Source organism: Sciurus carolinensis, chromosome 7, assembly GCF_902686445.1.
Source record: "Sciurus carolinensis chromosome 7, mSciCar1.2, whole genome shotgun sequence".
Lineage (NCBI taxonomy): Eukaryota > Metazoa > Chordata > Mammalia > Rodentia > Sciuridae > Sciurus > Sciurus carolinensis.
In genome coordinates this window covers 118,755,198-118,777,667 of record NC_062219.1, presented here as the reverse complement: position 1 = coordinate 118,777,667, position 22,470 = coordinate 118,755,198, and the positions used below count along the sequence as shown (strand labels likewise).

Here is a 22,470-nt window from a genome sequence, read left to right as displayed (position 1 = left end):
AAGACGTGAATTTCAGATCCACCCGAGTCCTGTTCTCTAGAAGCCCGTCCCTGCTCGGCGATCGCTGGCTTATCTGAGACTTGGACTTAGCTGGCACCCTGCATCTTTATTCGTTAAACCCGGCAACCCTGATTTGTTCCTTCTTTTTATCTCTTTTTTAAACCAACCTTGTGGATCATCGGCGAAGTGGCCAGCGCTGTGCTTTGACAGTGGGGGACTTGCTGGTGTCCAGGGCAAGGCCAGATGTGGGCTTGTCTTCCAGAGCTGCCTGAGTGACTCCGGTAGCTCCACCACCCCGTGACCTGCCCAGCCTGACCCCTGCCTCTCACTGACCCCGGAATCTAGGACTCGCCTTCTGAGCCTCCTGTCTTCTCAAGACAAGTGTCCTGAGGTTGCTTGTCCACCTTTTAAAGGACAATCAGAGCAGCAGGCCATCCCAAGCACTCGGCGCTCTCGTGAACGTGGTCCTGGTGTACGGCCAGGGAAGCCCATCCTTCTACAGCACCCTGTCCCTGTCCACCCTGCTATATTCCTACTGTCACAGAATCCCCATAACCAGCAGGTCCGTGAGCATCCTGAGGACAGGGGCCGTGACTTTTGTGTCTGGTATTCCACAGACTTAGCCTGGTGCCTGAAAGTGCTTGGTAGCCGTGGGGTGAATCAATGATCTAATGGATTAGATGGTGGAGGACACCAAGTGGGACATAGGTGGCTGTGTGATCTTGAACCAGTCACTTGCCCACTCTGAGCCTTGCTTTCCTCCCTGTGAGGTGAGGATTACCCAGCTTTCTTCTCCTGCTTGCCTCAGTTTTATTGTACCTTTGAGGGTTGGGGTACAGAACATGGTTTGAAAAGAAGATCGTCGTGTGTCATCATGGAGGGAAAAGAACTTTCATGGCTTTCTATGAAGACCACATTTTCTGGACATAAAAATTCTGGAGCTATATTCAGCAATTTTTATCCTGGCTCTAAGTGACAGAATTTAGGCACCAGAGTTTAGGGACGAATGAGAGATCATATAGAATCGAGACCATCCTGGAGTTCCCCAGATGCACAATGAACTGCCACCTTGGGAGTCACAGTGGCAGGATGTCAGGTCCAGAGGGTGAGTGTTCTGTCCCCAAGATCCCCAGGCTGGGGCTGCTGGGCTAAAGCCCGGTCTCCTGCCACCCCAGCCCAGGACCCCTCATTTTTCCAGGGATACCTGGAAAGGATGCAGAGAGAAGCCCGGGCCAGGAGGGGAGGCGACAGCCCACGTCCCCACCTGACCATCAAGGACGTGGTGGGGGGGCCTCTGCCAGGCCTCCATTGGAATAATCCAGGTCACACGTCTGTGCCAATTTCTTTATTTGGTCAAATAACAGTACAAAAATGAGACTCAGATGCCAGCATCAGACACTCACACCAAACGCTCAGCGCCCAGGCATCGTTCCTGGTGAGAACCTGTACGCAGAGGTCCCCGACCTTGGCTTCAGATGGTTCTGGTCCTGCCATTCACCACCGTGTTCCTGAACGCTGCATAAATAATCCACAAATCGCTCACCACACACTCCTCAGAAGCAATAAAAACTAAACAACCTCAGAATACACCTCGCTGAACTTCCTGAAACTTTGCTCAGGTTCGAGGCTGGTCCCATCCCAGTGCCCAGAGCCCCCCTATCCTGGGCTTTCCCCCTCCCCAGGCCCAGCCCTTGCCGGGCCACAGACCCAACACGGCAATTCAGTCCACCAAGGGTAAGAAGTTAGTTTGCCATCCAGGTACTAATGTCTCTCCCCTAGGGCCATGCGTTCCAGGCCGTGTCCAAGGGAGTCAGAACCCCATTAGGCCTGCCTGGAGGTATGGGTATGCAGCCAATGGTCCATGTGACTCGAGCTTTGAAGCTGTTCAGTTGTGTAGAATGAGGTGCCTCTGGCACCCCACACCCCACCTTTGTGCAAATACACAAACAAGTCCCTTTCAAGATATTTCACTTCCATCAGCTGAAAAACCATCATCATAAGTCTACAAATCCACAATGCTCAGACTGTGAACAGTACCTCCTGGGGTCTGGTGCTCTTGAGCAGTACACACTGTATAACCGTCCATGTCAGTCCAATTTAAAGCCCTCCTCCACTTCCTAAAAACTACCCAGATGTAGCTATAATAAAAATAACATCCCAGTGACTTAAGAGGCTGAGGCAGGAGGATTGCAAGTTTGAGACCAACCAGCAACTAAGTGAGGCCCTGAGCAATTTAGTGAGACCCTGTCTCAAAATAAAAAATAAAAAGGGCAGGGGATGTGACTCAGTGGCAAAGTGCACCTGAGTTCAATCCCCATTACCCCAAAAAGTTAAAAATAAAAAACCTACATGGACATGGTACCATGTAATTTTCAGAACCTTTCACATGCATTTTCTGATTCTAAGTAAATCCCACAAGACTGGAGGTAAAAGGGATCAACTTCATTTTTCTGGTCATAGAACAAATCAGAGGACAGGGTTAGGATTCTGAAAGACCAGGGATTCATCAGTCTTCATACCTCCCTACCCAGAGCCTGTAGAGTTCCTGGGAGGCACTTACAAATCCACACGAGCATGAGCTACTGGTGAATTGAATAAATACGTTCTGCACATAAATGCACATCTGCTTAATGCACGGGGATGTTCTAGTTGGAGATTAAATGAAAATTATTTTCAAAACTAAAACTCATTTAAAACTAGTATCTGGGGACCAGGCGGGGTGGCAAATATCTGTAATCCCAATGGTTCTGGAGGCTGAGGCAGGAGGATTACAAGTTCAAAGTCAGCCTCAGCAATTTAGTGAGGCCTTAAGCAACTCAATGAGACCCTGTCTCTAAATAAAAGATAAAAAAGGGCTGGGGATGTGGCTCAGTGGTCATGTGCCCCTGGGTTCCATCCCTGGTACCAAAACAAACAAACAAAAACACCTTAAAACTAATATCTGGGGAAATGTCAATAGAACTTCTGCATGGTAACTAGAGTCCAAGGTGCACACAGGGCCTTGCCGCGGTCCGGGCAGGTTCAGCAGGGGCTCAGGCCTCCCGACTCCCAGCCCAGGCTGATTCGCCCAACACAGCCCCCGCATCCCGCTCTGTGGATCAAGGCTTCGCGCATTCTTACGCAGGGCTACAGAGGACACAGTGGTTGTCAGCTGCTGTTTCTAGGCGTGCTCGTAAAGCACCGAGCAGGGCATCAGGAAGCATCTTCAGGGTCTCCAGTTAAAGCTGCCGGTCATTTGGGTAGTTCAGGGCATCTGAGTGCACGGCATAGCTTTCAGTCTGGACTTTGACACTCAGGACTCGGGAGGTTCTGGGAAGAGAAGGACACAAGTGTTAGCAATGGCACAGTGATTTGTGGGCCCCTCTCTGCAAACAATAGACCACTCAAAGTCCCATCAACACCCCGCACTAGCTGCACCTCTGGGTCCTTGGCTCTTGTAGTCCCTCCTGCCTACAGAGTTGACCCATCCTCCTTCCCACTCCAGCCTCCCCAGCCTCGACTGTCAGGAAGGCTCCCAGGACAACTGGCTTCATCGACCTCAGCTACCACTCTGGCATTTGATTGCTATTTAATGTCGTCACCGGTCAACATTTTCTTTTCCACTAGCATGTGAAGTTCTTGAAGGCAGAACCTTCCTGAGCACCAACCAGCACTTTGCACAACTAAGCATATAAAGTACTCGTCAATATCTGCTGGTCGAATGAAGAATGAATGAATGAATGAAGAATGAATGAATGAATGAATGGTGAGTAAAACCAGAAGAGGATGTCAGAACCCATGTTTGCACAATATCTTTTACAAAGAACTCAGATTGCTCTGTATGCGCCATTACCTAAACCACCCTAGAGAGCAAAATCTCCAGAACATTCTCATTCTTCAGAGAAGATAGTGGGGCTGAGAAGAGAGGTCTAAGGTCACAAGGAGTTGCCACCAGGAAAATCAGCCAAGGCAAAACAGAGTGCTGGTAAGATTCAACTGTCATGCAGTATGACCTGACCGGTTCTCTCGAGAGCCCTCTCCAGGGGCTTCTGAAGGCAACCCCCAGAGAGGATGACAGATGCGTTTTGAGTGAGGGTAACATCATTGCAAAAAGGACTGCTTTCCCAGGGGACCTCCAGGAAGCAGTTCTGGGCTGTCTGTCCAAGGCCAACAAAGAGAATATCTCCGTCCTCCAAAATCACACCTCATTCAGTAGCTTCTGCACTACAGATCGGATCTGCGGGGGATGATAGTAAGCAGGCGATCTGAAGAGCATTTGGAAAGGGTGGGGAAATTTGCAGAGCAGAGGCCACCAGAAAACATGAAAACTCAGAATTAAAAAAATAAATAAATAAACAGTGACAAGTATTATGTCCAGCAGGAACATCTCAGTGCCTGGGCGGGCAGCACCAGGCAGAGCGGGGAGCAGGTCCAAGCAGCCAGGGTGAGGCTGGGGTAAGGCCTGCCTCCGGAGCCCCGCACTCCCAAAAGCCCTGAGCATCCCACAGAGCACTCTTGTCCTCCTCCACCACCCTTATTTGAAATCCAACCTTCCGTTTTGTTATTTAAATTTTATGATCGTTCAGAACTGGGAAGCCAAGCCACAGAACCTATGAAATCATAAGGGCAACTGAGGGAGTAGATGTCCTTATTCAAAAAATGTGAAAATGTACCTACAACTGGAGACCAGAGCTGAGCAAAGACCATACTAATTATGGAGCAAAGTCAGTGACGCTCTTGGGGGAAAAAGTCATGGTTTAGAATTGTCTCTGAAGGCCTCAGTGAGGAGGTGACAGTGGAACTGAATCCTGCAAGTTCTGAACTGAGTGCAGCGGGGAGGAGAGAGCAGGCAGAGCCCCCCAGGCCCACGACCCTTGTACCATATGGTCGCTGTCTTTCCCGCCCTCTCTCACCGGCTGGGCCTCCCTGGATGGGAACTGGGTGAAGTTGTGCTGGCTGTAGTGGCCCCGGGAGCCCATGAGGCTGCAGATGGTGCGACTGTGGTTGCCAGCAAATTCGTGAACCAAGCCAAAGGCATATGGGGAGGGTCTCTTGGCGAGGTTCCCGTCCCCATTGGGCAGGTGAGCCTGGCGTCTGCGCAGGGTGGCCACCAGCTTCCTGAGGGAGGAGTCTGAGAACTCATAAAAAAACCTCTTAAAGCTGGGGTGCCGCCTGATCTGCAAGCAGAAATGAAAGCAGGCCATTAGAGCTACCGGCAGGGCCCCTCCCCAGGTCACGCAGCCTGACTGGGACCCTGGTGGCCCTGGTGAGATCCCCTTGGTTAAACTCCCCCTCCCTGCTGCTCCACATCACTTCTGCAAAGGCCAGCTCACAGCAGCAGGACAGTCACAAAGGGCAGGTCTCCAGACACATAACTGATGCCGAGTTAGCCATGTGACCTCCTAAACGGCTGCAGTCATCTGTAAAACGGGAGTAATATCCCCCAGCCCCAGGATCCATGGGAGGGATCGGGACCTTTAATGTAAAATGTCTGGTGCAGAGATGTTAGGTGAGTCTGAGCCCCACTCCCAGGCTCCTCGAGCCAGTGAGCTCTTCATACTGAAAAATGGTAGCTGGGGTCTCCCTGCACCAAAGGTGACCCAGAGAAGAGGACTTGGGTACAGGGAACTGATTTGTTAAGTGACCCCAGGAAACACTGGTGGGGAATGGAGACCTGGGACAGGGATGGGAGGCAGCCCACACAGGGTGACACCGCAGCTTCGTCCCCTGTGCTCTGTGGGAGCTGACTTGGAACGTGCTGCTGCGAGGATGCCTCCAGGAGAGGGGACAGGGTCTTCAGACACCCACCCCCAGCAGAGGCAGGCTCCCGGAGGGCTGCCCTTGGGGACGCGGAGGGTGTCGATTTTGCCCCCTGTGTGGTAGCAGAGGGGCTCTGGGTTCCCAGGCAAAAGGGTGCAGGAGCCAGTGACTGGGAATTGGGCGAGTGTGGCGGGGTGAGCGTCTGTAACCTGCGCCCGCAATGGACCTGTGGGGTCTCTCTGAGGAAACCGCTTTTCAAGAGCTGTTATGGGCTGTCCCGCAGGGAGGACAATCCACAGCTTGAAAGAACCCGAAACACGCCAGCGCTGAAGGGCGTGGCCACGCAGTGCGTAAAGGGGCTTTGCAGAGGCGGAGATCCCAGGGGCGGGAGGGACATGGGCACAGGAGGCCTGCAGGGTGGTGGGGCATGAGCTGAGCTCCAAACAGGATTTGAACAGGGAAGGTCTTGGCCGGCTGGGGGAGGAGCCACAAAAGCATATAAGCAGGCATTTGCCTCCCCTTCTACACGCCTGGCACTTTCTAGGTAGACACTGAACTTGGTCAAGGAGGTAATTATCCCCCATTTTACAAAAGAGGACACTGAGGCTCAGAGAGGTTAAGAGATGTGCCCGAGGTCACCCAGAGACCCAGAAGGGGCTGAATCCAGGACAGGGCTGGGTGGATGGGGCCTGGGGAGGGCTGGGGGTGCTCACCTGGTTCCCCAAATCGCCATCCACCTCCTGGAGCAGCTCCACTAGATTGCTGATGATAAGTTCCTCTAGGGAAAGGAAGAGAGGATCAGGGACAGTATGTGGGGTGACGCCCAGGTCCCCCACCATCAAATGCTGCAGCAACACATCCACCGATATAAATAGTATGTTATCTTAAAACACGGCACACAGATGAGTTATGACAGGCAAAGAAAAAGCTTTCCTTAAACCAGCATTGGTGCGTGGGAGCTTTGTTTGGGCTTGCTCCAGAGAAACTGAAGGGCCTCTGGCCTGCGCAGCCTCCCTGCAACCACATCTGGCTCCACTGACAGATGGGAAAACCCAGGCCTCCCCATGTCAGGAATGGAGGTTGGACTGCAAGCAGCCCTCAGCAGGGGGCGGTGGCTCGTGCCTGTAATCCCAGCAGCGCGGGAGGCTGGAGGATTGCAAGTTCAAGGCCAGCCTCAGCCACTTAGCAGGGCCATATGCAATTAGCTAGACCCTGTCTCGAAATGTAAACAAAACAAAACAAAACAAAAAAAAAACAAATTAAAGGGCTGGGACATGGCTCAGTGGTTAAGTGCCCCTGGGTTCAATCCCTGGTACCAAAAATAATTAAAAAATAAAAGCTAGTCAGAACGCAAGCAGGGGTCACGCCATGGTTACTGCTGCAACAGGAACGTCCTCACGCACCTGGTTATTAGCGGTGGTGAGCCTGGGATTCTCATACCAAGTTCACTGTAAATGTGCAGGAGGTTAATGGAGCAGTTATCATAAACTGCTGGCACCTTGAAATTGGCCAGGGTAGAAGTATTTGTACTCCTGAAATGCTACAAACTGGCGCGAGAGTCTCCCCCTGCAGAAAGCCTGTTCGCCAGGACATCACCAATCATGAGACCAGAGCAAGCTAGGAGTTTACGTGAAACAGTCAAGCAAACCCATGCGGAGGAGGTCAAGTTACAGCTCACGGAACAGACAGGTGTGCTCTACCTGAACCCTGCCCAACAGCCCCAGGGGAAGGGCAAGCCCGTGCCCCTGCCCTGCTCTGGGTCTCTGGGGTGTTTCCCAGCTGCTTCTCTACTCCCTGCCGGGAACTATTCCCTCTTCAGCCTGTGAGTCCATGCAGAGAAGCACCCAGGAAGCTGTCCCCGTGAGAGAGGGGTGGCACTAACTAGATTCACATGCGTCCTCTGGCTGAGGTCCCCCTTCTGGCGTGCGGTGTCTGCTCTGGGAGGATGCTGCTGAGAAGCCAGCTGCTCCCCCTTCTGCAGCCGAAGGCTCTTGGGACTCCAGACCTTCCGGATCTGAGAGCAAAAGAATCGGTATGAGTGTTTTGCACCCGAATCAGACCCCCGCCCCACGGAGCCGTGTCTAGGTCCCCCCAAAGGCTGTTATAGAGGGGCCCTGCTTTCCAGGTCCTCAGAATGTTCCCTGCCACCCCCTGCCCTGCTGTGAGGGGTTCACAGAGCTCTCTTTGCCCTCTCTAGAAATCTAACTCTTCTTCCTTACACCAACCCCTCGGGCTCCTCACGCTCTGGAATGAAGCAATAGAGGACACAAGCTCAGGAGACTTGGTCAGGTCGCCATGACTGCCTGAACCACACTTTCTCCATCTGTCAAGTGGGGTTCCTGAGATGGACCTCACAGGGCTGTGAGCAGGTCACATGAGACCTGCAGGCACTCCATAAATGCCAGGGAACCTGTACACCAGCGGTCCTCAGGTCTCAGTGTAGAGCGACTACAGAAGCCCAGTCCGTACCCTGCTTCTTCAAACCTGGGGCCGTTATTCTGTCTGCTCTCCAGGTGTTTCAGAGGCACCGGTTTCCACAGGTGCGTAGGGAGGGGAGGGTGAGTGTTGTGGGAGGGGGGTCCTGCTGGCCCCTCGCCCCTCTCCACTCCACACCCCTCCTCTGCCCGAGCAGAGAGCAGAAGGCAAACGGCAGTGACCTGCCCCTCAGAGGCCACCCCCTGCTCTCCCGGAAGACTGTTACCATGGCAATGCCAGGCCTGCTCACCCGAGCTGCTGGAGATGGAGGATCGGTGGCCCCCGACACACAAGGGCAGGACGCTGGGCCTCTTGGGCGTCCAGGCCTCTGGGACAGTTCCTGCCCTTTTGGGCTCCTTGGAGCCGTGCTTCTTGTGGGAAAAGGCTCTCCGGAGGCTGGACTTCTTCTCCTGGGATTTCTTCCTGCACACTGGGGCCAGGTTTTCCACAGCCACCTCCGCCTCCTGGACTTGGGGTTGCTGTGGGGGAGATGAGAGAAACTGAGTCAGGGCCCTTGACCTTGAGGAGAGCACAGGTGAGCTGGGGAAAGAGATCCACAGGCTGGAGAGAGGGACCCAGTGAAGAGCGATGGCCACTGCGTGCTGGAGGGTAAGGGTGACCTGGAGCGGGTGGGTGGGGGCTTAGGAAGCAGCAGAGGCTGCAGGAGCAGTGTGGGGTCCTGAGTGAGGGGCAGGGGTTCCCTCACCTGCTCTCCCTCCTGCTCCTCGGCATCTTGGAGTAGGGCAAGGATCTTCTGGATGAATTCATCTAAAAAAGACCAAAGTGCTTAGCGAAGTCTTCCGGGGTCAGTCTCCATTCCAACCCCAGGGCCTCCCTGGGTGAGCTCTTCACACTCCAGCCCCTCGGGGTCCTCATGAGCTCCTCAGAAGGCAGAGCTGGCTTCCTGGGAACACGCTCCCTTCTCCTTCACCAACCAGGGCCTCTGGCCTGGAGAGAAGGTGCCTAGGCCTCTTCCCCTCTGCCCCTCACCCTGCACCTCCCTGGTCTCAAGAGCAGGCCTTCCCAATTCCCCTGCAGGCACAGTTTCTGTGAGAAGTAAACAAGGCAGGATGGACAGCAAAAGCAGAGGTCCTAAAAGTATTTTCAGTTTCTTCAGGGGCTCAGAACCTGCAATGCTGTGAGTCCGGGCCTGGCTCTGCCAGTGATAAAGTAAGAACAGCGAGGGCAGCTTTCCTGGTGGGGCTTCCCCTGCCCCCACCCGCTCCCCACCCTTTTTACTTCGGTTCTCAAGCTGGGCCATCTAACAAGGAACCACAGCTGATACGAAGTGGCTGCTAGCAGGGGCTGCCCTGAAGGCCTTATAGGCCTGAATTCAGTTAGAGCTTCCAGCGACCCCAGGAAGAAGGTTCTGTGATCAGCCCATCTCACAGATGAGAAAACTGAGTCAGAGATGAAGCGATTTTCCATGTTCATGTAACTTGAAGGGGTCAGAACGCAGACTGAAAGCGGGGCCTCAAAGCTCACATCATCTGTAAAGCCCTTGCCACGGGCAGGGCTTTCCTCCACAGCCCGCTGGCTCCCCCAGCCACACAAGCACCCTCACTGAGGCTGTGTACGGTTGGCCGAGACACTTAAGAGAGCACTTCACAGGCTCCCACAGGAGATCTGCATAGGCCACTGCCTCTCCCTGCCGCAGTTTCTCTTGGCAAGTGGAGGAGAAGTGGGACCAGAATTATCCCAAGGGGCTCTGAGAAAGAGGCGGGGTACTGACTGGATTCCGAGGTCCCGTCCAGCGGCAGCTCCTCTGCAGGTCCCTGGCATCTGGCTTGGGTGGGAGGTTCAGAGGGACTTGGGCCCTCACCATCTGCAGACAGGGCCTCGCAGACCTCAGGTTCTTCCACACCTGGGAAGCAGAATGGAATTGCGGGTGTGTTATTGGGTCCCAGGGTATCAGGTAGGCCAGGACCTGGCACAGACTCTGAGTGGCACCTTGGCCAGCTGGTCCTGAGGCCCTGCTGCCACTCAGGTGAGCTGGGGGCTGGCTGCGTCCCTGACCAAGCCCTCTGAGCCTTTGCGCCTTCATAGAACTGGCTTTCCTAGGCTTGAGTGCCCCCCAGCCCTCCACCATTTTCACTTGAATCCCAGAGGGAATGGGGCTAATTCTATGGTGTGAATTAAGGATCATGGTCAGAATCGCTCTGCCTGAAGCTCCCTCCCCGAGTGGCCGCCTCTGGAGCCCCACTTCTTGCTGTTAAGCATTACCTGTTCCTCTCTAGGCGGTAAATCCCCCGGCCCAGCACGACCTATTGGGCTGGTCCTCTGGACCCACAGGAAGGACCAATCTGTCTGATTCTTTCTCCTGCTACCTCTGACTCCACAGCTGATGAGTCATGTGACCTTGAACATGATCTTACCTAAGCCCTGTTCCCTCACCTGTAAGATGGGATAATAATTGCAATTTGTAATATGGCTGTGAGGACAGGTGAGGAATCCAAGGGACAGAGAGGGAGGATGACACAGAAAGCACCACACAGGCCCCCTGCCCCCCACTCGGGTTGGTTCCTTCCTGAACATCCTGTGTGCCCCCACCCCCACCAGTGCAAGGAAGCTGAGGTTGCGGAGAGACCTGAATGGTGGGGGTCCTCTGGGCACAATGGCCATGGAGGGCTCAGGCAGGTTCCAGACCTGGGTGAGGTGTGGTGGGCAGCTGGCGGTCCTCCTCCCCTCCACAGCCCTCCCCACCCTGCTCAGGACCAAGTACAACACCCAGAATGGACGGCGACCCTTAAAGTGGCCAATCCCAGGCCTGGGAAGGTTCCAGAGCTGGAGGCAGCTGCAGTGTTGCTATGGCAACTGCCAGAGTCTGCTCACCAGGGTTGCTGGAGATGGAGGAGCGGTGGCTACCGACACACATGGGCAGAAAGCTGGGCTTCTTGGGTTTTTGGGCTTCTGCGCTGGGGACATTAGCCGTCCCTGCTCTCCTGGACTCCTCGGGGCCGTGCTTCTTAAGAGAAAAGGCTCTCTTGAGACTGGACTTTTTCTCCTGGGACTGCCTCCTGCAGACTGGGGCTGGGTTCTGTAGGGCCCCCTGTAGCTGAGGGACTTGAAGTTGCTGTGGGGGAGAAAAGAGAAACGGAGTCAGGGCCCTAAGCCCGAGGACAAGAAGAGCTTCCCAGGGTGAAAAGTGGGGAGGAGCCAAGCACTGCAGGGGGCCGGGGGTGGGGGAGGGAAGGCCCAACCCAGAGAGGCAGGAGGGTGGGCGCGAAGGACAGGTGGGGCTTGAACCAGGAGACCAGCCGCCTGGGATCTGTACAGACGCCCTCCTCACCTCTTCCTCCCACTGGTCTCCCACTTTCTTGAGCAACTCCACGATCCTCCGGATGACAGCATCCTCTGGAAGAGAGCACACGCACCTGTCGCCTCCTCAAATGCACAAAGAGCACTTGCCGTGACCACCTTGGGTTTGCAATCAGCCCAGGCCTTGTAGCTCAGGTGAGGGGCCTCTCGAAACAGCTCCTTGGTGGGGAGGGGGAAGCACCCCACTCCAGGGGCTGTCCTGAGAGAGAGTTGGAGGATCTCCAAGGGAGGGCTCAGCTGCAAGCATGGCATTTTATGCAGGAAATTCCAAGTCTGCTTTCCAGACACTTGACTTGTGCCCTACTAATTCCGTTGAACTTCACAAATCTACAACATCTATTTTGGGTTTGTTGAGTTATGTGACCTTGGATAAGTTTCTTACCCTCCCTGGGCCTTCATCTCTTTCCCCGTGAAATGTGGATCATAATCCCTGCCTGCCTCCCTTAGAGGCTATGAGACTATCAAATGAGGGGCAGGGCTTGGAAACACTTTGCAAGGCTAATTAATACTGTCCTTCCGCCTTGCAAAAGGCAAGGGGGGAAATGGTGGATTCCCTATTCTAACTAAGGCAGAGGGCAGAGCACAGAAGGACATCAGGACGCGTGGCACAGACCCATGGATGCCTCCACTACACCTCGGACCAGATCTTTTTTTTTTTTGGTACCTGGGATTGAACTCAGGGGCTCTCAACCACTGAGCCACATCCCCAGCCTTTTTAATTTTTTATTTATTTTTTTATTTTATTTATTTATTTATTTATTTATTTATTTATTTATTTATTTTTTGCGGTGCTGGGGATTGAACCCAGGGCCTTGTGCTTGCAAGGCAAGCACTCTACCAATTGAGCTATCTCCCCAACCCTTAATTTTTTACTTTGAGATGGGGTCTCACTAAGTTGCTTAGGGTCTCACTAAATTACGGAGGCTGGCTTTGAACTCACGATCTTCCTGCCTCAGCCTCCTGAGCCCCTAGGATTACAGACATGTGCCACCAAATCCAGCCCTCGGCCCAAGGCTCAAATCTTTTAAGGAGGAGCCACAAACAGCAGAAATGGTTTCCTTTGATGACCTTGTTCAAGGGTAGTGTGCCCAGACTGTCTGTCCCCTGATAGCTGCCAACTGAGGGGTTTACACAGGAGATGGCAACAGATCCACAGGTTTCCTTCACCCTCAGTCGCTTCCCTTTCTTATAAATCCCATTTGGCCTCTTGTTCATTTCCTCAATCAGCTGATTCCCTCCAGGGTGAGAAAATAATTAGCTGTGAAATAACTAAAAACCCCACGCAATGACGAGCTCACCATCTTTAAGCTCTTCTTAGACAGATGTGTGGTTCCATTTTCTAGCTTTTAAAAAAATATGGCCTTTTTTGATAGGGAATTAGATGAATGGGTGTCATTATTGATTTATAAGATGCAATAATGCGGGCTGGGGTTGTGGCTCAGTGGTAGAGCACTTGCCTAGCCTGTGTGAGGCACTGGGTTCCAACCTCAGCACCACATATAAATAAATTAAATAAAGGTTCGTTGATAACTATATTTTTTTCTTTACAAAAAAGAAGCAATAATGATATTGTAGTTGCATAGGACACTATCCTTATTTCTTAGAGATGTGGGTTTAGGTCTTTAGAGATGAAGAATCATTTTATTCTAAAATGGTTCCACAACAAAATTATACATACCTACACCTCTGAAGCACACAGTCAGACAACTGAATACACAAGCATGCATTGAGCTAGTCTTACCACTCTTCAATCCATTTTTATTTTACTTATTCATTTATATATTTAGATAGTTTTTAGTCTGTGTGTGTGGTGCTGGGAATTGAACCCCCGGCCCTTTGTGTGCTAGGCGGGTGCTCTACCACCCCGCTGTGCCCACAGTCCCTACTATTCCTTGGATTTTTTTGTATTTTTGAGTTGTTGATGGACTTTTATTTTGTTTATTTATCTTCATGTGGTGCTGAGGATGGAACCCAGTGCCTCACACATGCTCGGCAAGCGCTCTCCCACTGAGCCACAACCCCAGCCCTGTTCTTCGTATTTTTAAAATAAAATAAACTTTAAGAGACTAAAAACAAAGTCCCACTCTCATTAACACATAAGGCAGGAGCATTTGCCAACAGCCTTTCCAATTCCCAAGACTCCCTTCTGTGAGACTCTAAAATAAGTAATATGGCCAGAAGCCGCAGAAGAGGCAGGGAAGATCATCGCGTGTGTTCTGAGAGCCACCCTCTGAGGCCTCAGTGACCACATAGAGCATTCCACCTCACTGGGTGACAGCCACCCCGACCACAGACCAAAAGGATGCCAGTGATCCAGACTCACGGTCAAGCTTCTTGAGCTCCTCTTCCGGCTGGGGACCCGCGGCTTGGGGAGAAATGCCCGAGGACCCAACACCACCCACTTTGATGGGCAAGGACGACTGCAGATAGGAATCGTGTCCGCCTGGAATAGATGAAAGCAGTGGGTGTGAGCGTGGGAGTGGACATGGGGGTGACGTTCCTCTGACTTGGCTCATCCATTTGAGAAAACAGCACAGAATTGGCTGCTGTACCAGCTCTGAGCTTAACCAAAAAATCTGAAATCTGCCAAGAGGCCACCTCGACCCAGGTGTCCCTCTCAACTGTCCCTCTCCAATCGGGATTTCCCAGGAGTCTCTTCTCCCCATCAAAAAATAAAAATAAAAATAAAAAAACAGGGCAAAGCTCCATTTCCCTCCAGGTGTGGGTGACATTCATCTCCCTGGGGTCCTAGGAGTCAGGCTAGGAAGTCACCTCGGACACCAGAGCTCTCATATTACACAAGAGGGAGCGGCCACCAGCTCGAAGTCACACCGGGTTTATTCCTGACAGAGCCCATCCTAGAACCAAAGCCTAGAAGGAGCACCCTGGTGGCCAGGTAGAGACCAGGGAGGAGAGACACGCTCCCCACCCCACCTTCCTGTCTCTTCTCATCTGTGTTCCTCAGACTTAATAGCACTTAATAATAACTCCAGCTCACTGAGCATGTTCCCGGGGGCCACGGCTGCTCCGTGAGACAGTATCTATTTTCTCTCCGTTTTATGGATGAAAAAAAAAATTGAGGCTCAGAGGGGAAAGTCGCCAGCCTGAGACCACATGGCCAGTGAACAGTAGCCCTTCTGGTGATTTGACCTCAATGTCAGCCACAGTGCTGTCCTGCTGTCTCCCACCCTCCCTGTCCCCTCTGCTGATAGCGAGCTCAGAGCACCCTCAGGGTGGACTGGGGTTACCTAGGAACGGGCAGTCTGCTCACCCCTGCCAGCTGGGTGCAGGTCACTCTCCTCCCAGGAGGCCACAGCCGTCCTGGGCAGCCCTGCCTCGGGGCCTCCAGCCTCCTGGTCTTGGGCCCCCTTGGTTTCCTCAGCACCGAGTTTCCTGTGAGTGTGTTTCTTGCGACTGGCTTTCTTGTCGTGGGCTTTCTTCCTGAGGGCCGCCTCTCCTGGGACTTCCAGGGGCTCTGTGGGCTCCTCCTTCCCCTTCGACCTTTTGCCGGCCTTTTCTTTGGGCTCCTCTGGGCCTGTCCTCAGGAAGAAGTTCAGCATGGCCTTCAGCCGCCCCTGCTGGGCCCGCCTCTGGGCCTTGTCCTTCCTGGTGTCTTGCTGGGGCCTCTGCTCACTGGGGAGAAGCTCCCTCATCTCCTCCAGAGTGAGGGCTGCGGTGACTGTGCCCTGGGCCTCTGCAGGCTGAGCTGGGCTCCCAGAGTATCTGGCCCCATCGCTGGACGACCGGCGAAGCGTCCTCCGGTAGGAAGTGGTAGGCAAGGAGAGGCATCGGCAGTTCCCCGACCCTGAGTCCTTCCTGGGGGCCTGAGATCTGTCCAGAGACTGGGCTCTCCTATCTGCCAGAGGCTTCTGTGGGCTCCTCCGGGTCTCCATTGGGCTAAAACCAAAACAAATAGTCCCCTTAGAAGGCCAGAGGGAAAGGCAAAGTCAGCTACCAATGCTGACCGGGGCCCAAGCACCCTGCCTGCCACTCCTGTGACCGTCAGTCTCTCCAGGGGGCACTTTCCCAAAGCTACCATCTTGTTTAAAGTCCTCAACAACCTCAGGGGAAGGGGTTTCACTATCCCCATTTTCTGGAAGAGAAAAACCCAACTAGATCTCATGGCTGGTCAGTGGCACCGGGGGAGCCTCCCAGGAGAACAGAGCCCTGCCCTCACCTTCGTTTGGTCCACTGAGACTGACTTTGGACTTCTGACTCCAGGACTAAAGACAATCTGTGTTGTCCCAAAGATAGTGGGTTAATGGAATTTTGTCACGGCAGCAACAGGGAACAAATGCTGCTAGAGTCGGAGGCTAAGTCCTGCCACTTGTCCCCTGGGACTTTAGGCAGCTCACGTGCCACAGCTGGCTCATGTCCTCATCTGAAACACACCCCAGACTTGCCTGCCTGCTGCTGTGACTACCTTCTGGGACAGCTCAGCAAATGACAACTCTGTGCCTCTAATCACTCAAGCCACAAATGTGAAATCGTCCCTGACCCCTCTCCCTCCCTCTCTCTCTCTCTCTCTCTCTCTCTCCCTCCCTCTCTCTCTCTCATTCCCACATTGGACCCATCAGCAAAGCCTGCGGGCCTCACTTTCAAAGCACATCCATCCAGTCCCCCATCTGTGCTGACCTGGACAGTGGCCTCTGCCTCTGACTGTCCTCTCAGTCACTTCCCCTCAGCAGCCAACGGGGCTTTCAAAACATGTTAGAACATGTCCCTCCCCTGCCTCCAAGGGTGCCCTTTCCACCCAGGACAAAGCAGCTGCCAACAGAAAGAGGAGAGAACCCTCCTCCTGGACGTATCGGGGCAGGATGGGCTGAGCACACTGCGTTTAATTTGTGTCTTTAATGTGAATCTCCTGGGGCTCTCCAGTTTTTCCAAAGTTGCCCAGAAACCCTTTTGCCCTTTGGTGAAAGTAAAAAGAAAAATTAAATGTGATTCTGAGTCCCAAACCTGAGCTGCCAGGGATTCCCATGGAGCTTAGGTCCACAGGTTGCCTGCTCTAATTTGTTATTATGACTTCACCACGTACTGACCAAGGACTATTTAGCAGTGCGGGATATAAATCATGCGTTTATATGTCATGTCCCCTGCCTTTACCAACTGATTCACTTACTCTAATACGCATTCTACACATTTGCCTCCAGCACGGAGGCAAAAATAGCCATCTATAATTGCAATTTCACCTGCGCAGGATCCAGGGGAATGTGAGGAACCAGAAAAAAACCCAGGAAGCATGGGGAGATCTGAAGGTGACAGTAACATTCAGGATGGCTTCCCTCTTTCCAGCCCCCGTCTGGGGAGCCATGAGTGGACACTGCTGCAGCCCCAGACTGCCACAGTCAGAGCCCCTGGGGGTCCCAGCACTGCTGGCCCTCTAGATGACCTTGGAGGAAATAAGAACTCAGGCCAGGGATGAGACAGGCAATGTGGAAGGCAGTATTAGTTGTTTAATGTTCCCTAAAAGGAACATCTGGGCTCCATGGAAGCCTTCAGCGACACATGCTTCTACCTTACATGGAAATTGACTAATGGTCTTGAACGCCTTACAGGCTAGCTGCCTTATTGTTCTTCATGAATACGGTTCAGGGTGGGATCAGGAGAGGAAAATATTTGTCCTTCGTCCCATTTATTGCTTTCCGCAAACATGTACTAGGCACCCACAATGCACTGGGAATTTGCTCAGTGCTAGAGATACAATCATGGATAAGGTGCAGCATAAGCCCTCAAAGAGAATATTCTGGTCTTCCAGTGGGTGGGACTGGGGATACAAGCACTACAGAAGGTGATGCTCCGTCCCCTCCTGTCCATCCTCTCTTTAGTAACACACAGTCTTTAAAGAAAGTAAATTTAGTTGGAAGGGCCATTTGATTTTAAGATCGAAAGTAAGCTGAAGATAGAAATATTTACTAAACAGTGTCAGGGTTCTCTCTGCTTTTTCTGCATGTTCCTGTGATCAGGGCAAATCGCATAGGGTTGGCAGAGAAGCTGCTCAGTAACAAGATTACAAAACCAGCCACACACACAGGATGCCCGTGTTCAGCTCAGTCCTCTTTGCCCTGTGCTAACTTGGCTCAAGGGGGCCCACCCCACAGAGGACCAGAGCATCCTTACCCAGCTCAGGGAAGAGAGGCACAGGAATTTTTTAAAAAGCTGTCATCACCATGGAAACGTTTTTCACCATCGCTGGTGATGGCAGACCCTTCCTACCTCCTTCAGAGCACATGCTGCTACTTCTAATCTCAGCATCAATACAATTCCACCCGCAAACGGTTTTCCATCCTGATGGTTTTTCAGGAAAACTGCCTCAATTTAGCTACTGCTCCCTAGGGCAACCAGTGGTCTGAGCTCAGAGGGAGGTGAGAGAAAATGGAGAGAGGGATCAAGTGCAGGAGCTGCTGCAGCCCCGGAAGCAGGGGGATAGTCCGCAGCCTGAGCTATCCAAGTTCCCTGGTGATGAGGTGTTCCCGGATCCCCCAAGGCCTCCTCACTCCAGACCCAGTGACTCCTTCCCCTTCCTCATCCTCCCTCAAGGGGGGTCCACCTTCACTTCCTTCTCGCCAGGTGACCGTGACCAAGATCAACTCAGGTCTCCCCTACCTCTCTAATTGCTCCTCCCCTTGAATGTTCCGGCTCCAGGCCAGGGACTGAGACCGTGTGACCAACCAGGAAGAGCAAACCGCCATCCACCCCCTGCAGAACCCCCTCGTGACAGCATGTCAAGCCATTTAAAGTCTCTAAACCCCAAGATGGTCTAACTATGAAGGACCTCCCCATCCAACAACGGTTCAATCTTTCTAGATGTTCTAAGTGTGACATTCTGCTTATTGGGATTCATCGGAGCAATACTTTCTCTCTCCTTCCTCTTTTCCTCATCCATGTTTGGCCTGACATCGGGGGAAGGCCAGTCTGGCTCAGACTGTAACCCCGAGACAGCAGCACACCCTCCTCGTGTGGAAACCCAGCTGCTCTTATAAACATGTTGATTACCTTGGCGGGGAGTGGATTTCAGAGCAAAGTCCAAATCAGCTCAGAAATACCCAAGTGATCCGCAGATCACAGGACTCCTAAGACATGACGTCACACCAGTGACACGTTCAACAACAACAACAGACCACCAGAGAAACTGCCCGGCGATGACCTGGAGCAGGAAGTTCACCTATTTTTTCCCAAACACACAGCCGGGTTTTGTTTATTTTCTATATCTAGCACCTACCTCATCCACACTGTCGGCCACTGCAGCCACCCGGCCCTGCTGCTCTACAACTGAACTGAAAGTAGTTTCCAGGGCTACTTTTTTACCGCTCTCCCTCCACCCCTGTCCTTTGACACAAAGACAGTTGATAGCAGCCGACTGGTCACACACCCACAGAGCTGCTCCAAGGGACTGCGTGTAGCACACACATGTGGACCCAGAGTCCACCCCCTCGGACACCAAGAAACTCCATGGGAACACCAGGCACATGCTGTAAACCACAAGAACTCAGAACATTCAGAATTTTCTCTGCCCCAAGTGTGGGGAATAATCACAGGATGGTGCCATTTGCCCAGTGCCCCAAGTTCCACCAGGGAGGACCCACGCCAGCAGGGCTCCCTCCCGGGTCCTCGGGCTGGGGAGGCCCTCCCTGTTTATAAATGAGTAAACCACACACAGGTGTGTGCAAACACAAACCAGCTCTGCTCCCGCTCCGTTTTCTCATTGACCACAGCCTGTGACCACAACTGGCTGCAGTGGGAAACTGAGGCCCTGAGTGAGGGGATGGCCCAAGGCCACAGCTGGGAGCAGAGCTGGGACCCGAGTGCAGGTCTCCCAATTCTAAGTCCTGTCTTCCTCCTTGTACACCAAGGGGCCTCCTCTAGATATAGACATGCACACGCGCACACACAAACGCGTGAGTGCACACAAAGAGAACCACATCCACACACGTGTCCCCGTGACCACATGTGCCCAGGGCCGCACACCTGCACCCCAAACAAGAAAACCAAGAACACAGGTGAGCCTCACAGAGCCCTGGACAGGCAGCCGGCAGGGCCGAGGCCTGCACCTGTGCTCACCAGCTACTTCTCAGGGACACGTACCGAGGCCGCCATTGTTCGTGTTCAGAACCCCCAGGTGAGAGCTGAGTGGGTTCAGGCACAAAGCCTTCAATGGGCTCCTGCGAGGATGTCCCCATCTGCAGCTCTCACCCCCATGTGCCAGGCAGCCCCTCAGGCTCCGTTGGCAGAACTGGATGGGTGACAGGCAGTCATCTCGTCCTCCATACCTGCCTCCCGGGTGTTAGATGATGGCAATTGAAGAGACCCCTTCTCTTGTGTGGGGCCCTTCACAGGCTCCTGGAGTTGAAGAAAACCTGCGAAGCAGCTAGCGCACCTCCAGTACTGCAGGTGTCCCTCATGCCGCCTTCCTGCCCTGGGACTCGCCGCCCTTCCAGGCAGAACGTCCCACTACAGCCTGCCTGAGTCTCAAGGAACATCCACCTTAGGCTGAGCTGGTCAGTGGTGGCCATCCTTAACACTCAGAGGCCACCTCTCCCCTGGAGTCCTCTGTGTTCCAAGCCATCATCCGATTGCCCAGATCTCTTGGAGAGTCCTTAATCACATGCTTCCAGGCCCCTCGGGCATCTGCACACCTCCCCTAGAGACTCCCAAGAGCCCAGGCATGGGTAGACAGAGGCTCCTGCCATCGTCCAGCCTCTGCAGGACCAGTGGGACCTACATACAACACCTCCCTGAGCACAGCCTCAGGTGGCGGGAGGCCTCAGAGCAGCCACATGGCACCACCAAGGGTGTCCGCTCTGCCTGGCTGACCTCAGGGGAGAGTGTTGGAGTTTGGCCATCTGCCTGTTCCTTGTCACCACCAAACACACTCCTTATCCAATGCTTGTTTTCCCAAAGACTTCCATCTCTTCAGGACCCTTTGACACTCAAAAGAATGAATGTCCTAATAAGAGCAGGAACCTCTGGGCACTGTGGGGCACACCTGGGGTAGGCTGTAGGATGTCATTCAAAAAGCCAGAGAGCTCCAAAAACAATCTCTGTTCCCCTCCGTCCAACCTATTGGTTCTTCCACCCACCCCATCCCATGCCATCGTGCCCCATAGAAGTGGCGATGCCACACTGCCTGAGGGGTGCATAACCCACCCCTGGCCCCAGATCCCACCAAAGAACAGCAGGTTGCAAAATTCTTTTTATAAGGCCCCCCTGTCCTTGTATCAAGAAAGAACAAAAGAGACCACAGATCCTTAATGCAGTCCTGGATGCTAATGACCCCTCCCCTTCACACATAGTCCACCTCCACACCACCCTATGGGAAGCCAGTGGGAGAGGGATTTTGTGCTGTCCCATTCTGCAAAGGAGGAAACCGAGGCCCAAGAAGTAAAATTTCTTGCTTAGGGTGACTGTTAATAGCAGGGTTGGGCCTTGAGCTCAGAGATTTTAAGTTCAAGTTAGTCCAGAGCTCTTAGAATGACAGCCCATAAGCATCACGTCATCCATCCCTGCTCCATCCTTTTTACAGACAAAGAAATGGAAGACCAAGAAGTCAGACCCTGGGCTGGGGAGATAGCTCAGTTGGTAGAGTGCTTGCCTCACAGGCACAAGGACCTGGGTTCAATCCCCAGCACCACCAAAAAAAAAAAAAAAAAAAAAAGCCAGACCCTGAGTCCAGACCCAATTCTGCTTCTGACTTCCTTTCAGGACCCCAAGATATCTACCTGCTGTTTCCGCCCCCAAAGGAGACTGTTGTTGAACCAACCTTGAACCACAGAAGTCTCTCCTCTTCTGGGACACCCTGGGCCGGGATCCGCAGACCAGGGGCTCTGTATTGGCAATGCTCCTTGTTAGCTGGAAGTTGTATCCTATGAGGGTGAAGTTCAGCTCTTCCAGACAGAAGATGCTGCTGGCAACTTTTAAGATGCTTTGGCTGTATACATATATATGCTACCTCCTGGGAGCTGAGCTCATGCACAGCCAATCCCAAGAGCCAAAGCCCAGCCCACCTGCTTCCACCTGTTGCCACCCGTCCCGGGGCTGCTTCCCGCTTCTCCAATGATAGGAGGCTTAGCTCAGCTACCCTGGAAAAAAACAGTTTCACTTGACAACTTCCTTATTGCACCCAAGTCCCTATAAGAAACCAGTGCTGAGTAAACACTGACCTGGCTGGAGGCGGCCAGTCTGCAGAGGCGGGAACAAACCCTCCTGGGACACGCTGGTGGGGGAGTAGCGGAGGTGGCATGACCACCTCGGTTCTCTCTGCAGACTGATGGGGAGGAAAAATCCAGAAGGAAAGGCCGCCGATGCAGTGCATGTTATTTCTTAACCTGGAGGCAAAAACCTGGACTTGGAAGCTGATTTCCAAATCCTGCTACTCTTGGGCAGGTTTTTGCCATGAATCTTGAGAGAACAGTCTATGAAGTCTTAAAAAGTCAAATTTCCACCTTCTGAAGTGTCTTTTTTTTTTTTTTTTTTTTTGAGGAGAGTAAGTACATGTTTCAGAAAATCAGAAAAGAAAAATGAGTTTTATTTAAATAAAAGTAAAAAATATTAGAAATGCCCTTTTATTTACTGACATGGGGAGGCATTCAATGCAAAATGAATATGGACACACCTAGCTTTGAGGTGGCCCAAACCTGGAAACCACCTGCCAGCTGTGTGACCTCAGGCAGAGGACACTGTATCTCTGAGCTTTTCTTATAAAACAAATAATTGCCTCTGCAGATAACTGAGGCAGAACCAGATGTGAAATGCTTATAAGAAAAGGAAGAAAATGATATCATATTTTTACATTGTGTGCACGCACGAATATGAGACAACAAATCCCATCATTATATATGACAATACTGCACCAATTAAAAAAGTGGAAAGCCAGGTGCAGCGGCCCATACCCTGTGGCTTGGGAGGCTGAGGTAGGAGGATTGAGAGATCAAAGCCAGC

General features: G+C 52.7%; 1 protein-coding gene across 1 annotated transcript; it reads right to left on the bottom strand.

Moving 5' to 3' along the window:
* Positions 1-2,832: 2,832 nt before the first annotated feature.
* Positions 2,833-21,408, bottom strand: Bnip5 (BCL2 interacting protein 5). Its single transcript, XM_047558766.1, has 12 exons — positions 21,293-21,408; positions 14,804-15,429; positions 13,856-13,975; positions 11,504-11,568; positions 11,047-11,287; positions 9,947-10,078; positions 8,921-8,982; positions 8,465-8,693; positions 7,622-7,753; positions 6,453-6,517; positions 4,893-5,156; positions 2,833-3,309 (listed from the first exon to the last, which is right to left on the bottom strand). Exons 2-12 carry the CDS (start codon positions 15,423-15,425, stop codon positions 3,274-3,276), a joined length of 1,968 nt encoding a protein of 655 aa, XP_047414722.1. The 5' UTR covers positions 15,426-15,429; positions 21,293-21,408; the 3' UTR covers positions 2,833-3,273.
* Between the last annotated feature and the right edge of the window lie 1,062 nt (positions 21,409-22,470).